We start from the raw sequence: 16,606 nt of genomic DNA, 5'->3' as shown, positions 1-16,606 counted from the left end.
GTTCATAGAAAAAGTCTTAGATCTTTGGGTTCAGGTCAGGAAAATTAGAGCAACATCAACAGTGTTGTGTTTATATTTTTGTTCAATGTTTATCTATTAAAGAGATTTGTGAGTTTGTTAACTCATAAGCATTAAAAGGAATCAGGAAGACTATTTATGCTAAGGACTATAGGATGGAGGAGGGGTGGGATTAAACAGGTTTTACTTCCTCATACCCCTTTTTTGGACATAACCTCTAAATATGGGGGCATAATTATATAATTAAATATAGTTTATAGTATTAATTGATTTGTATATATGTTGCATTCTGATATAAATATGTAACATGGTGTATGTGAATCACAAGGATTCCAGCTGTGTAACTCCTTCTTGGGAGCTGTCATGAAAATGGGTTAAAACTGTGCATTCTGGGATTTGGAGTCTCTTTAGTTCTCTGTGTGGTTCAATAATTTTTGTTCCTCCCATGGCTGGGGCAAGCAATGAGCTGTTCAGTAAATATTTAAATGATTTCTTCAAGAATTTTCCCAAAGAAAATGTTGCTGTAAAACAAACAAGATTTTGAAAATAAATAAATAAAAAAAATATTTAAAAAATGATAGAAGTTGGCTGCACGGTGGAACAGTTGGTAGCACTGCTGCCTTGCAGCAAGAAGGTCCTGGGCTTGAATCCCAGCCTGCATGGAGTTTGCATGTTCTCTCTGTGCATCAGTGCTTTCTCTCCGAGTACTTTGGCTTCCTCCAACTGTCCAAAAACTGTTTGGTTAACTGGTTACTCTAAGTTGCCCTTAGGTAGGAGTATGCGTGCATGGTTGATTGTCCTGTGTTACCCTGCACAGAAAAATGGTTACAGACGGATGGATGGAAATTGGATTTTTGTTGTGTTTTTGTTCAACACAGTCTGTCTTGCTTATGGAAGCCAGATTTTCCAGGCAGCACTTGAAAGCAGCGGAGCAGTTCACCCCTCCTCCTCCTGTTCCTCCTCCTCCTCCTCCTCCAGTGAGCCCCAGGATCAGAAATTTCCTCTGCGCTGCCTCCAGCAGAACAAGCATCATCCTCTGAGCTGGATGCAGATGCCGACCATCCCGTCCATCCCGTCCGCGTGAGACATCCACCTGGACGTAAAGCGACCCCAGAGGTGGCCGAGGTGGAGTCTTTCAGTGGGATGCAGCTTTGTGATGGGAGGATTCACCGGGCACGATGGGCAACAAGCAGACGACCTTCACCGAGGAGCAGCTCGAGGCATATCAGGTAACAGGTCTTATTAGTTTCTGTGAGGTGTTAGGTGAAGTGGCAGACTAAAGGAACATAAATCAGAACAAAGAACAACTAGAAAATAGAACAGGGAGCAGCTGCTGCTGATTGGCTGATCTCCAGCCTCCCTCTACATACTGATCCTGTAGACTGATGCCCTGAAACCAGATCCTCCCTGAGCACTCACCCTGTTTATCTGTTTGTTTACAGGACTGCACCTACTTCACCCGGAAGGAGATCCTGAGGTGAGTCCACACAGACCCCTTCATCACTGAGGCAGTGGAGGAGCTGCTGCAGGCTCTGTTTGCTTATTTGAGACACAGCAACATCTTCTCAGCCAGAAATCAAACATGCTGCTTGACAACCTAACCAGTGTTCCTCTTCTGGTCTCTGAAACCCTGGAGAGAAAGTAGTTCTGAAGATCAAACTGAAAGAACTTGATGAATTTAGAACGTCAGAGAATATGGAGAAAACGTGAGAACGTCTGATGACTGAAAAGAAGTGTGCAGGCAGAGACTTGTAGAGCTACAGGAGGATAAAGCTGATAATCCACACCATGAAGATCTGCTGAAGCTGGGGTAGCATCAGGGTACCATTCAATGAGACACTTTTAGTTTCCCTTCTCTCTGTAGATCAACTCAGACCATCAGTTCCACCTGCAGCTACTGTTGTACTCACTCATATAGATTAGGCCTCGGACAGGTGAAGAAGCTTCTGGAGAAGAATTGGTTCTCTGTATTATTCTGAAGTGGATAAGAGCAGATGTTGGAAAGAAACATCTTCAAGTGCTGTCCTGCCTCTTTCCTCTTAGAGACAATAGAAACCAGAAAAACAAAGATACAAAGTTTAGTGAAAATCCGGTAAAATCTCATAAATGAGCTGCTGAGCTTCTCTGAATGTCCTCTCATCATTTCAACCCTTTAGATCTCCACACATGGAAAGTTTGCTTTGAGAGTGGTGATGGAGAAGTTCAGAAAGGTCTGCAGGAGTTTCTCTGTGGATCTACAGAAAACAGATGATTGGTTGCAGAAGCAGGAACTGTGGTGCTCTATGAGGGCATCAGTGTGTGAGGGTTCCTGCAGTGAGACAGTGGTGAGGTCTGAGGTATGTTGGCTGAGGTCAGGCTGGTGTTCCCAGCAGATGGTTTGGACATGTGAAAAGGACTTATGGTGGATTTATTAGACAAAGACAGCTGGCAGGAGGAGGAGGACATGAAGGTGAAGGAGGAAAATTCAGCCTTTAATTATTCTATCATTGAAAAATATCTGTAATTAAACCAATTATTAATATTAAAATAGCACATGTGGTTAAAATAATAATAATAATAGAAATAAAACATCATCACAGCATAGAAAAAGTAATCGTAAAAGGTCTGAAATAAATCGGATCTTCATCATAGCTGCCGTGGGACACTGAACATCTACAGACGTGGAGAATGGACATTAGGACGAGGAGGACAGGAGAGATGTCTCACTTTGTTTCCCATGAAGAGGTGACAGTGCTCTGCTAATTTATGTCTAGTTGTCATAGTGTACTGGTGCCATGCTGGGGCAGTCTCAGAATAGATGGACTTGGATGGACTGATGGGGTCTGCTTGCCTTTGGTATTCTGTCCCCTGTTTTAAAGAAATATTGTCTCCTCTTTCATCTGCAGGCTGCACGGACGATATCGTGAGCTGGCTCCACATTTGGTGCCACTGGACTACACCAACAACCCCGACATCAGAGTTCCTCTGCCACTCATCGTCACCATGCCTGAGCTGAAGGTACAGTGTCAACAGGAGCTTCACAGGGCCATATGTTATCCAGAGCCAAATCCCCAGCAAGTAGATGTTCCTCTCTGAAATCCTCCTCTTTACCTGATGTGTGTGTTTGTGATGACAGGAGAACCCGTTCAAAGACAGAATCGTGGAGACATTCTCTGAGGATGGACAGGGGAACATGAGCTTCAACGACTTTGTCGACATGTTTTCTGCTCTCCGTGAGACCTCACCAAGAGAGCTTAAGACGATCTATGCCTTCAAAATCTACGGTACGATTGTGCTTTATAAACCTAAACCGGGTCAAACTGGTAGGGACTGATCTGAGGATGAAAACAAGCTTCTTCTAAGAGGTTGAAGATGTTATCAGCCCAGATTTAAAACGCTGGGTGGGTTCTCATATGGTGTCAGTAGCACTTGTTGTGTTAAACAAATCCTGTGAAATACACAATAAAAGCGGAAAACTATTAAAATTCGATGGTAAATCATCATGAGACTCTCACAGAACCTTCTTCAGCCAGATCAGTCTGATCTTCTGACTTTCCACTCATTTGTACTGCACCTCTTTGTGCCAGGTGTCTTGCTCACAGGGCTTTTTGTATTATACCGTTACGCAGATGATACTCTTCTGTACACATGAAAGCAAGATGGCGCCGACGTTGGCAGCCTCGGAGCTTCGCTCTCTTTTTCTTTGTGTATTTTGTGTGTTTATATGTTTTTGAGCCACAGTACTGCGGTCTCGGGCCACAATTCTGTGGTCTCATTCAGAAGAGAGGAACTTCTCAACATCAGAGAGTCCTCTCTTGGGATTTTTTCACCATCTTTCATCGATCCGAGCTTCACTGAGCATCTGGCAAGCGGAGCTGCGGCACTCTACGGGATACTGCACCGAAAGCGCCGGAGGGGGAAACGTGCTGGCGCGCTGGTAAAACTCAGCAAATGAGGACTGTGAACACCACTGCCTTCAGTCCATCTGGCAAATGTCCGCTCTCTAAGCAACAAGATGGACGAGCTGCTTCTCCTCTTCGGTAAAAACACGGACCTCTGTGGATCAGCGGTTCTCTGCTTCACCGAGACATGGCTGAGTGAAAACATCCCGGACCGCGCACTGCTGATGCCGGACTTCCAGCTGTTCAGAGCCGATCACAGCGCAGAGCTATCGGGGAAGAAGCGAGGAGGCGGAATCTGCTTTTATATAAATGAAGGTTGGTGCAGAGACATAAAAGTGCTGGGAAAAACATATAGCCTGATCTGGAGACATTTTCCATAATCTGTAAACCATTTTATTCACCGAGATAGTTTTCCTCGTTTATAATAATTGGCTCATATTTTCCACCGCATGGCTGCATTTCTGCCGCTGAAAAACATCTCGCTGAGCTGATTACAGACCTGGAGAAAAAATACACAGACTCTTTCATCATAATACTGGGAGATTTTAACAGAGCAAACCTCTCCCATGAACTCCCCAAATACAGACAGCATATTAAGTGTCCCACCAGAGATAAAAACACACTGGACCATTGTTACACAGCTTTAAAGGACTCATATCATGCTGTTACCAGGGCTGCTCTGGGTTTTTCAGATCATTATCTAATCCACCTCATCCCAACCTACAGACAGAGACTAAGAGCTTCCAAACCCAAGGTTCACACTGTTAAGAAGTGGACTGAGGAATCAAAGCAGACGCTACAGGCCTGCTTTGAATGCACAGACTGGACTGTTTTTGAAACCTCAGCCACTGACTTAAACCAACTCACTGATGTGGTGACATCATACATCAGTTTCTGTGAGGACATGTGTGTGCAGACCAAGACCTTCTGCACCTTTGGGAACAATAAGCCATGGTTTACTCCACACCTCAAGAATCTGCGCAAGGAAAAGGAAGAAGCTCCAAGCAGTGGAGATTGGGCGCGGTACAGGCGGGCCAGGAACAGACTTACAAAGGAGATCCAAGCAGCCAAGAGAAGCTACAGTGAGAAGCTGAAGAACAACCTTTCTACTGGTGATGCTTCAGCTGTATGGACCGGTCTGAGAAACCTGACTGCCTATAGGAGCCTCCCCACCCATCCTGAACAGAGTCGTCTCCTGGCCAACCGTCTGAATGTCTTCTACTGCAGACATGACAGGAAGCCGTTCACACCTCAAATCATCTCCTCCTCATCCCATTCAGGAACAAGTTCTTCCCACAAAGGTACCAACCCCCTACCTTCAGATCCTCTGCCTGCACTAAAGATCTCCGAGGAAGATGTAAATAGGCTCTTTCAGCGCATGAAAACAAAGAAAGCTGGATGACCTGATAACGTCTCCCCATCATGCCTGAAAGCCTGTGCAAATCAACTCGCCCCAATCTTCACCCGGATCTTACACAAGTCACTGGAGACGTGTGAGGTCCCCTCCTGCCTCAAACGATCCATCATCATCCCAGTGCCCAAGAAGCCCACCATCCTAGGATTAAATGACTACAGGCCTGTAGCCCTGACGTATGTGGTCATGAAATCCTTTGAGCGGCTGGTGTTGAAGCACCTGAAAGACATCACAGGCCGCCTGCTGGACCCCTGCAGTTTGCTTACTGAGCAAACAGGCCAGCAGATGATGCTGTTAACTTAGGTCTACACTTCATTCTGCAACACCTCGACCGTCCAGGGACGTACGCCAGGATCCTGTTTATAGACTTCAGCTCGGCCTTCAACATCATCATACCAGACATCCTCCACCAGAAGCTCACCCAGATCAACGTCCCAGCCTCCACCTGTCAGTGGATCAACAGCTTCCTGATGGACCGACAGCAGCAGGTGAGACTGGGGAGCATCTTCTCCCGAACCAGATCAATAAGTACTGGTGCCCCCCAGGGGTGTGTTCTATCCCCACTCCTCTTCTCCCTCTATAGAAATGACTGCTTCAAGAGGTAGTCACCTGAAATGGTTTTCACTTCACAGGTGTGCCCTGTCAGGTTTAATAAGTGGGATTTCAAGCTTTATACATGGGATTGGGACCATCAGTTGTGTTGTGCACAAGGTGGATACAGTACACAGCTGATAGTCCTACTGAATAGACTGTTAGAATTTGTATTATGGCAAGAAAAAAGCAGCTAAGTAAAGAAAAATGAGTGGCCATCATTACTTTAAGAAATGAAGGTCAGTCAGTCCGAACAATTGGGAAAACTTAGAAAGTGTCCCCAAGTACAGTCGCAAAAACCATCAAGCGCTACAAAGAAACTGGCTCACATGAGGACCGCCCCAGGAAAGGAAGACCAAGAGTCACCTCTGCTGTGGACGATAAGTTCATCCGAGTCACCAGCCTCAGAAATCGCAGGTTAACAGCAGCTCAGATTAGAAAACAGGTCAATGCCACACAGAGTTCTAGCAGCAGACACATCTCTAGAACAACTGTTAAGAGGAGACTGTGTGAATCAGGCCTTCATGGTAAAATAGCTGCTAGGAAACCACTGCTGAGGACAGGCAACAAGCAGAAGAGACTTGTTTGGGCTAAAGAACACAAGGAATGGACATTAGACCAGTGGAAATCTGTGCTTTGGTCTGATGAGTCCAAGTTTGAGATCTTTGGTTCCAACCACCGTGTCTTTGTGCGACGCAGAAGAGGTGAACGGATGGACTCTACGTGCCTGGTTCCCACCGTGAAGCATGGAGGAGGAGGTGTGATGGTGCTTTGCTGGTGACACTGTTGGGGATTTATTCAAAATTGAAGGCATACTGAACCAGCATGTCTACCACAGCATCTTGCAGCAGCATGCTATTCCATCTGGTTTGCGTTTAGTTGGACCATCATTTATTTTTCAACAGGACAATGACCCCAATCTCGCCTCCAGGTTGTGTAAGGGCTATTTGACCAAGAAGGAGAGTGATGGGGTGCTGGGCCAGATGACCTGGCCTCCACAGTCACCGGACCTGAACCCAATCAAGATGGTTTGGGTTGAGCTGGACCGCAGAGTGAAGGCAAAAGGGCCAACAAGTGCCAAGCATCTCTGGGAACTCCTTCAAGACTGTTGGAAAACCATTTCAGGTGACTACCTCTTGAAGCTCATCAACAGAATACCAAGAGTGTGTGGAGCAGTAATCAAAGCAAAAGGTGGCTACTTTGAAGAACCTAGAATATAAGACATATTTTCAGTTGTTTCACACTTTTTTGTTCAGTATATAATTCCACATGTGTTAATTCATAGTTTTGATGCCTTCAGTGTGAAGCTACAATATTCGTTCGTTCATCGTCTTCCGCTTATCCAGGACCGGGTCGCGGGGGCAGCAGACTCAGCAGAGACGCCCACGCAGCACGCTTGGCCTCACGGTACCCGTCAGCCACCTCAGGAGTCCCACAAGCCAACCACAGCCGATAGGACTCCTTCTTCAGCTTAACAGCATCCCTTACTGCCGGTGTCCACCACCGGGTTCTGGGATTGCCGCCACGACAGGCACCGCAGACCTTACGGCCGCAGCTATGGGCAGCAGCATTGACAATAGATGCAGAGAACATGGTCCACTCGGACTCTATGTCTCCAACATCCCCCGGAATCTGGTCAAAGCTCTCCCGGAGGTGGGAGTTGAATACATCCCTGGCCGAGGGCTCCGCCAGGCGTTCCCAGCAGACCCTCACTATGTGCTTGGGCCTGCCGAGTCTGTCTGGCTATCTCCTCCTCCAGCGGATCCAACTCACCACCAGGTGATGATCAGTGGACAGCTCAGCCCCTCTCTTCACCCGAGTGTCCAAAACATGCGGCCGAAGGTCTGATGATACGACAACAAAGTCGATCATCGACCTCCTGCCGGGCTGTGGCAGAGGCAAAAACTCGGGCCTGGGAAGAGTTCGGTGAGGCCATGGAGAAGGACTACCGGTTGGCCTCGAAGCGATTCTGGCAAACCGTCCGGCGCCTCAGGAGGGGGAAGCAGTGCTTTGCCAACACTGTTTATAGTGGGGGCGGGAGACTGCTGACCTCGACTGAGGACATTATCGGGCGGTGGAAGGAGTACTTCGAGGATCTCCTCAATCCTGCCATCACGCATTCCGTGGTGGAAACAGAGGCTGGGGACTCGGGGTTGGACTCTTTCATCACCCAGGCTGAAGTCACCGAGGTGGTTAAAAAGCTCCGCGGTGGCAAGGCTTCGGGGGTGGATGAGATCCGCCCTGAGTACCTCAAGTGTCTGGATGTTGTAGGGCTGTCATGGTTGACACGCCTCTTCAACATTGCGTGGCGGTCGGGGACAGTGCCTCTGGACTGGCAGACTGGGGTGGTGGTCCCCCTTTACAAGAAGGGGGACCGGAGGGTGTGTTCCAACTACAGGGGGATCACACTCCTCAGCCTCCCTGGTAAGGCCTACGCCAGGGTATTGGAGAGGAGAGTCCGACCGATAGTCGAACCTCGGCTTCAGGAGGAGCAGTGTGGTTTTCGTCCCAGCCGTGGAACACTGGACCAGCTCTATACCCTCTACAGGGTGCTCGAGGGTTCATGGGAGTTTGCCCAACCGGTTCACATGTGTTTTGTGGACCTGGAGAAGGCATTCGACTGTGTCCCTCGTGATGCCCTGTGGGGGGTGCTCCAGGAGTATGGAATCGGGGGCCCTTTATTAGGGGCCATCCGGTCCCTGTACGAGCTACAATATTCATAGTCATGAAAATAAAGAAAACTCTTTGAATGAGAAGGTGTGTCCAAACTTTTGGTCTGTACTGTATATCTATATTCTTTAATGCAAAAACAAAAACCAGAGAGCAAAGTGTACCGGAGTCAAATTCCTTGTTTGTATGTATGTACAAACTTGGCAATAAAGCTGATTCTGATTATTACCTCATTTTATGACTAGACTGTCACTGATTAAATCTCAGCTTTTCTAAGTTGCACAGATAAAAAAAGATTTAGTTAAACTTCTTCAAGTGGATCTATTAATCCTTTCATCCACACCACCCCATGACACCCAATCCAGAGAAACCTGGATGCTTGATGGCGAGTTCTCCTTTTCTGACCACCATGCGTCCATCTCTCCTGTCTCTATCCTTTATTCGTAAAATAGGGTCAGATCTAACTCTTTTTGACCTCTAACAGGATATACAGGTCCTTCTCAAAATATTAGCATATTGTGATAAAGTTCATTATTTTCCATAATGTCATGATGAAAATTTAACATTCATATATTTTAGATTCATTGCACACTAACTGAAATATTTCAGGTCTTTTATTGTCTTAATACGGATGATTGTGACATACAGCTCATGAAAACCCAAAATTCCTATCTCACAAAATTAGCATATCATTAAAAGGGTCTCTAAACGAGCTATGAACCTAATCATCTGAATCAACGAGTTAACTCTAAACACCTGCAAAAGATTCCTGAGGCCTTTAAAACTCCCAGCCTGGTTCATCACTCAAAACCCCAATCATGGGTAAGACTGCCGACCTGACTGCTGTCCAGAAGGCCACTATTGACACCCTCAAGCAAGAGGGTAAGACACAGAAAGAAATTTCTGAACGAATAGGCTGTTCCCAGAGTGCTGTATCAAGGCACCTCAGTGGGAAGTCTGTGGGAAGGAAAAAGTGTGGCAGAAAACGCTGCACAACGAGAAGAGGTGACCGGACCCTGAGGAAGATTGTGGAGAAGGGCTGATTCCAGACCTTGGGGGACCTGCGGAAGCAGTGGACTGAGTCTGGAGTAGAAACATCCAGAGCCACCGTGCACAGGCGTGTGCAGGAAATGGGCTACAGGTGCCGCATTCCCCAGGTCAAGCCACTTTTGAACCAGAAACAGCGGCAGAAGCGCCTGACCTGGGCTACAGAGAAGCAGCACTGGACTGTTGCTCAGTGGTCCAAAGTACTTTTTTCGGATGAAAGCAAATTCTGCATGTCATTCGGAAATCAAGGTGCCAGAGTCTGGAGGAAGACTGGGGAGAAGGAAACGCCAAAATGCCAGAAGTCCAGTGTCAAGTACCCACAGTCAGTGATGGTCTGGGGTGCCGTGTCAGCTGCTGGTGTTGGTCCACTGTGTTTTATCAAGGGCAGGGTCAATGCAGCTAGCTATCAGGAGATTTTGGAGCACTTCATGCTTCCATCTGCTGAAAAGCTTTATGGAGATGAAGATTTCATTTTTCAGCACGACCTGGCACCTGCTCACAGTGCCAAAACCACTGGTAAATGGTTTACTGACCATGGTATCACTGTGCTCAATTGGCCTGCCAACTCTCCTGACCTGAACCCCATAGAGAATCTGTGGGATATTGTGAAGAGAACGTTGAGAGACTCAAGACCCAACACTCTGGATGAGCTAAAGGACGCTATCGAAGCATCCTGGGCCTCCATAAGACCTCAGCAGTGCCACAGGCTGATTGCCTCCATGCCACGCCGCATTGAAGCAGTCATTTCTGCAAAAGGATTCCCGACCAAGTATTGAGTGCATAACTGTACATGATTATTTGAAGGTTGACGTTTTTTGTATTAAAAACACTTTTCTTTTATTGGTCGGATGAAATATGCTAATTTTGTGAGATAGGAATTTTGGGTTTTCATGAGCTGTATGCCAAAATCATCCGTATTAAGACAATAAAAGACATGAAATATTTCAGTTAGTGTGCAATGAATCTAAAATATATGAATGTTAAATTTTCATAATTACATTATGGAAAATAATTAACTTTATCACAATATGGTAATATTTTGAGAAGGACCTGTAGCTATTTAGATCGTGCTGCAGATCTTCCAGCAGTACAGTGGAGCTTTACTCGGGGTCCTGATCTGGTTTGGGCTTTCTGCTGTTCCTCGTGTTCCTCTTCTGGCTCCCCTTAACTTCCTGAGTCCAATCAAAGTTCTTGGCACATCCTTCAGAGAGACTTCTGGATCACTTAAACTTATTTATATATGCTGATGCTCCTTTTGGATCACTGTGTCCCTCGTATGAACGTTGTCTGTTTCTGCCATACCTACAAGGCGGTCTAAGTCCAGACTGTTGTTACTAGAGGGTCTACCATGGTGGAACTAAGTAGAGACAGAGCACCTTCAGAGAACATCTCCAACAGTCTAAAACCTCTAACAACACTATTTTGCACCAACGTTGGACTGCTGGATTGGCTTTACTGGGATTTTGTCCCGGGTCATGAAGTGCTAGACCATTAGGGTGCTTTATGTTGCTCTGGATAAAGGTTGAAACAAATAACTACAATTAATCAGAGGATTCAGACTATATCGAGGTTCTAGACATGCTATACGATATGCACCACATAAAAACATTATAAACTATTGAACTATGATTCATTTCCGTTTTTACAAACTACAGAAAGTGCTGCTTACGCTGACTAATCTTACATTTAGCAGTTTTTTAAGTTTTCAAAACAAATTAACATTTCTAACAATGAAAGAAAAGCTAAACTGTTTATGTGAACGAAAAGACTCCGAATGATCTATTCTTTATCTTCTGCTACAAAATTAGTCCAAAATAATAATTAGCTGCATTGTAATAAAAGAAATGAAATTAGGAACCAATAAAAGAGGAAGAAGCTGAGTTCAGCAGCTATCTGTTTGTGTCTTTCTGGTCCAGACTATAACAGGGACAACTTTATCTGTAAGGAGGACCTGAGGAAGACCCTAAACAAGCTGACCAAAGGGGAGCTGACTCCAGAGGAGTTAACTCTGGTGTGCGATAAAGCCATCGAGGAGGCCGACCTGGACGCAGACAACAAGCTGTCCTTCGCTGACTTTGAGAACATGATTTCCAAAGCTCCTGATTTTTTGAGGTAATGTTCCTGTTTTCACCATTTAAACATGTTGCTGTCAATAATACACCACACACTAGGAGACATTTAAGGTGGTATGGAGAAGTCAGACAGTATGAATCAAAGAAACTCAGGTTTATATTAATATATTGCTCAGATGTTTATGAGGAATAAAGACGTTTCCTTTCTGAATCTATCTGACACACCGGTGAATGTGTCTCCAGTGGGTGTGGGGAGAAAACAGCCTCATTAATAGGAATAAATCGGCAGAATGATCTTTTAAAGATGGGCTGAGCTGTTCTCAGAGGGAGGCCGAGGTTAGAGGCTCCACAGAGCACCATCATCAGATCAATAATGAGCTTTTAACTGTGAGGGATGCGGAGAGGTGCCAGCAGAGGCCCAGAACAATCAGATCAGAGCTGTAAACCCCAGGAAGACTCTGGACCACACGCTGCTGTTCTGCATGAAGCTGCAGAGATAAAACGTTTTACTGCTGACCATTCATCATGGCTCCACTCCTCCGCCTGAACTGAGGAAGGTGGGGGTGGGATTCATACGCTCACTGATCTCAGGAACAAATCTGCCTATCTCACCGGACCACCCCTCCTATATACTGTTGCTGGAGACGAGGCTCTGGGGATCCTGTTACCATGGAAACCCAGTCTGATGAACAATGACAAGAGGCCTGGTGTTTCAGGGGAGGTCACATTACTGCGGGAGCTGCTGGAGGGTGACCTGCTGAGTCACTGACGTTCCTGTCAGACAGAATGATGTCACATGTTTTCACCCTGCAGCTGCCACAGCTGCTGAAGATGTTGAAGGAACACGATGCACCTCACTTTAATCAAGAAGTTTCCTTTATCCTCTCCCAATGGAGGGAATTCAGGCTTACAGCAGCACCAACTAAACGGCACCAATAAACTGAAATATACCTGAAAAAACAACTAAGAAAAAACAATTTAACACAAGTAACATGATGTGGACCTGGAGAAGGCATTCGACTGTGTCCCTCGTGATGCCCTGTGGGGGGTGCTCCAGGAGTATGGAATCGGGGGCCCTTTATTAGGGGCCATCCGGTCCCTGTACGAGCGGAGCAGGAGTCTGGTCCGCATTGCCCTCACTAAGTCGGACCTGTTCCCGGTGCATGTTGGACTCTGGCAGGGCTGCCCTTTGTCACCGGTCCTGTTCATAACTTTTATGGACAGGATTTCTAAGCGTAGCCAAGGGCCGGAGGGGGTCTGGTTTGGGGACCAGTGGATTTCGTCTCTTCTTTTTGCAGATGACGTGGTCCTGCTGGCCCCCTCTAGCCAAGACCTACAACCTGCGCTGTGGCGGTTCGCAGCCGAGTGTGAAGCAGCTGGATGAGGATCAGCTCCTCCGAGTCCGAGGCCATGGTTCTTGACCGGAAAAGGGTGGCTTGTCCTCTTCAGGTTGGAGGGGAGTTCCTGCCTCAAGTGGAGGAGTTTAAGTATCTCGGGGTCTTGTTCACGAGTGAGGGAAGAATGGAGCGGGAGATCAACAGACGGATCGGTGCAGCTGCCACAGTAATGGGGGCACTGTGCCGGTCCGTTGTGGTGAAGAGAGAGCTGAGCCGAAAAGCAAAGCTCTCGATTTACCGGTCGGTCTACGTTCCTACCCTCACCTATGGCCATGAACTTTAGTTCATGACCGAAAGAACGAGATCCCGGATACAAGCGGCTGAAATGAGCTTCCTCTGTAGGGTGGCCGGGCACTCCCTTAGAGATAGGGTGAGTAGCTCGGCCATCCGGGAGGGGCTCGGAGTAGAGCCGCTGCTCCTCCACATCGAGAAGAGCCAGTTGAGGTGGTTCGGGCATCTATACCAGATGTCTCCTGGACGCCTTCCTCGAGAGGTGTTCCAGGCACGTCCCACCGGGAGGAGGCCCAGGGGACTCCCCAGGACACGCTGGAGGGACTATGTCTCTCGGCTGGCCTGGGAACGCCTTGGGCTCCCCCTGGAGGAGCTGGAGGAGGTGTCTGGAAAGAGGGACGTCTGGGCGTCTCTGCTGAGTCTGCTGCCCCCGCGACCCGGTCCCGGAAAAGCGGAAGACGACGAGTACGAGAACATGATACAGATAATTATTATTTAAAAGCATCTTAATGAAATGTTAAGTAGGTATATTTAATTACAGCAGCACCTTTCAGAGGTAAAAATCCCAAAGTGCTCAAACATGGAGGCGGAGAATGAGAACATTCTCTCCACTCTGATTGGTCCTGCATGAACTGATGTGGTGTAATTATCACGTTTTCCGTGCTTTTAATTTTGGGACTTTTATTTTACATCAAACTGAAAGTTACTGAATTCAATTCAGTTTCAGTTCAGTTTGTTTACATTGCGCCAATTCACAACACATGTTGTCTCAAGGTTCTTCACAACAGTCAGGTTCATACATTCCAATTAATCCTAACCATTGAACAGTTCAGTCAGATTCAGTAATTTATTCAAATTGGATAAAAAGTTTTTCTATCTAAGGAAACCCAGCAGATTGCATGCAGTCAGTGACTTGCAGCATTCACTCCTCCTGGATGAGCATGTAGAGACAGTGGACAGTCTCTACTGGCGTTGACTTTGCAGCAATCCCTCATACTGAGCATGCATGTAGCGACAGTGGAGAGGAAAAACTCCCTTTTAACTGGAAGAAACCTCCAGCAGAACCAGAACCAGGCTCAGTGTGAGCAGCCATCTGCCACGACCGACTGGGGGTTTGAGAGAACAGAGCAGAGACACAAAGAGAACAAAGAAGCACTGATCCAGAAGTACTTTCTATGGGAAGGAAAAGTAAATGTTAATGGATGTAGCTCCTTTAGTCGTTTCATCTAGAAAGAAAGAACAGATAAACTCTGAGTCAGTTTTCAAGGTTAGAGTCTGAAAGAGAGCACATAGAGTTAGTCACAGTAGAAGCTCAGTCAATCGCCATGTCTAGGAGAGACAAAGGGTTAAACACTAAAACACAGGGCTATGTGGATCATCTGTAGAGGGTGAGCATTAAGTTGTTGCCAGCAGAAGCTCGGACGATTCCCCTCTCCAGAAAGTTGTCACAGGTAGACACAGAGTCAGGCCAGGTGTAGCTTCTAGGAAGAGAAAAGAGAGAACATAAAGTTAAAAGCTGAAATAGCAGTAAATAATGCAGAATTAGAGAGTAGTATGAGAATGTAGCGAAGAGGGTGAAAGTGGTCATTATGTCCTCCAGCAGCCTAAGCCAATAGCAGCATAACTACAGAGATAGCTCAGGATAAACTAAGCCGCTCTAACTATAAGCTTTATCAAAAAGGAAAGTTTTAAGCCTAGCCTTAAAAGTAGACAGTTTGTCCATCTAGAGCCGACTGATGGTCATTGTTATACTAAAAACCACAACGATTGGGATACCTCTCTCTGTCAGATTGACCTTAACCATTGGAAAATGGTTAAATAATAAATAAACTATTATTTATTTTGTTGAAATTATAACAGTTGTTTTAATTTTTATTATTTTGATTTGCCAACTTTATTTTATTTTGTTTTAGATCCAACTGACTTTTATTTCAATTTCATTTAATTGAATTACAATTTTGTCATTTATTATTGAATTGACTGTTTTAACATCTAATTTTAATTTAATGATTTTTTTTATTGAATTGTGGTGTTTATTTTAACTTTCTCAGATTGTCAGTGTCATTTTATGCTCGATTCTAATTTATTTCAAATACATTTCTAATGTAATTGTTCATTTTAATTTAATTTGGCCAGAAATATCTCACATAGATACAAAACCTTTTGTTCCCAGGTGTCATGATCAAGATTAATATTGAAAAACAGAATTGTTATCACAATAATTCTGTCATGACTTTAAAATGCAGAGTGGAGATCCAAGTACCTGGAGAACCTCTGCTGAGCTGAAGATCATCAGGTAGAATCAGGCTTTAACGATACAGACAGATGAACCAAAGAAAATACGGATGGAATGATGTAGAGCAGTGGACACTGCTGCCCCTGGTGGGAGGAGGCTAAACAACCAACACTGATTGTTCTGTATTTAGTAATTAATGATGTGAAGAAAACATCTGCATCTTTGTTTGTTTTTGCAGTAACTTCCACATACGAATATGAGACGCCTCCAACAGAGAACCTGTAGAGGACAGATGTCTCACCCGGACCTGTTCCGGTCTCCACTGAGAGTCTGTGGAACCAGCCTCTGATCAGGAAGCGTGATGGTTCTGGATCTTCTGGATCACTTTGTATTGATGTTGTTTCTGCACCCAGCTGCAGAGCTCTGGACTGGACTCCTGTGTTCAGTAGAGACCCAGCAGGAGCCCAGTGCTGCATGACTGTGTCTTCAGGGCTTCGCAGTCTGTTGGTGCCGCAGATGGGACTCTGGTCTAAAAGCACACGTTTAAAGGGCAAACAGTGAGCAGCTATGCAATCATTCTTCCTGACGTGCATGTTGTAAATAGCTTCCACAGATGCTGAGTTTGTACATGTGTTTTAGTGAAGCGTTCTGGTGCACACTGACAATCACTGTAAACTGTAGCTCAGTTAATGGAAGGGCTCTCTGTCAGTCTGGCTTTCACTCACTTTCTCCTGCCCACAGGTAACCTGATCAAACACCTTCCACTGGTTCAACTCTGAGTTTTCTGACTAGAGGCAAATAAAAGGTTTGCTTTGTTCCATTGTGTCCGTTTTTTCATTTAACGGATTCCTGGTATGTTCATTCTGGTTCCAACAACAAACTCCATAGGGATGGTGGACCAGGAGCAGCGAGTCTGTAACTAAAAGACCAGAAATCAGAAGCTAATCGATGGATCAATTTCAGTTTCTGCAAACATCTACAAACAGCTTGTAGAAGCAGGTTAGTGTGGAGAGGATGAGGCTGCTGCTGCTGTTCTCAGGTCTGCAGAG

At 45.9% G+C, this 16,606-nt stretch overlaps 1 protein-coding gene across 1 annotated transcript; it reads left to right on the top strand.

Annotated features, from left to right (window-relative positions):
• The first annotated feature begins 980 nt into the window (after positions 1 to 980).
• On the top strand, positions 981 to 16,375 carry LOC124867279 (calcium and integrin-binding family member 2-like). The gene is made up of 6 exons (XM_047363649.1): positions 981 to 1,247; positions 1,461 to 1,495; positions 2,904 to 3,015; positions 3,134 to 3,281; positions 11,538 to 11,733; positions 15,796 to 16,375. Exons 1-6 carry the CDS (start codon positions 1,197 to 1,199, stop codon positions 15,815 to 15,817), a joined length of 564 nt encoding a protein of 187 aa, XP_047219605.1. The 5' UTR covers positions 981 to 1,196; the 3' UTR covers positions 15,818 to 16,375.
• The last annotated feature ends 231 nt before the right edge of the window (positions 16,376 to 16,606 follow it).

Source organism: Girardinichthys multiradiatus, chromosome 4 (assembly GCF_021462225.1).
Source record: "Girardinichthys multiradiatus isolate DD_20200921_A chromosome 4, DD_fGirMul_XY1, whole genome shotgun sequence".
Taxonomy (NCBI): Eukaryota; Metazoa; Chordata; class Actinopteri; order Cyprinodontiformes; family Goodeidae; genus Girardinichthys; species Girardinichthys multiradiatus.
This window is presented reverse-complemented; position numbering and strand designations above follow the sequence as displayed.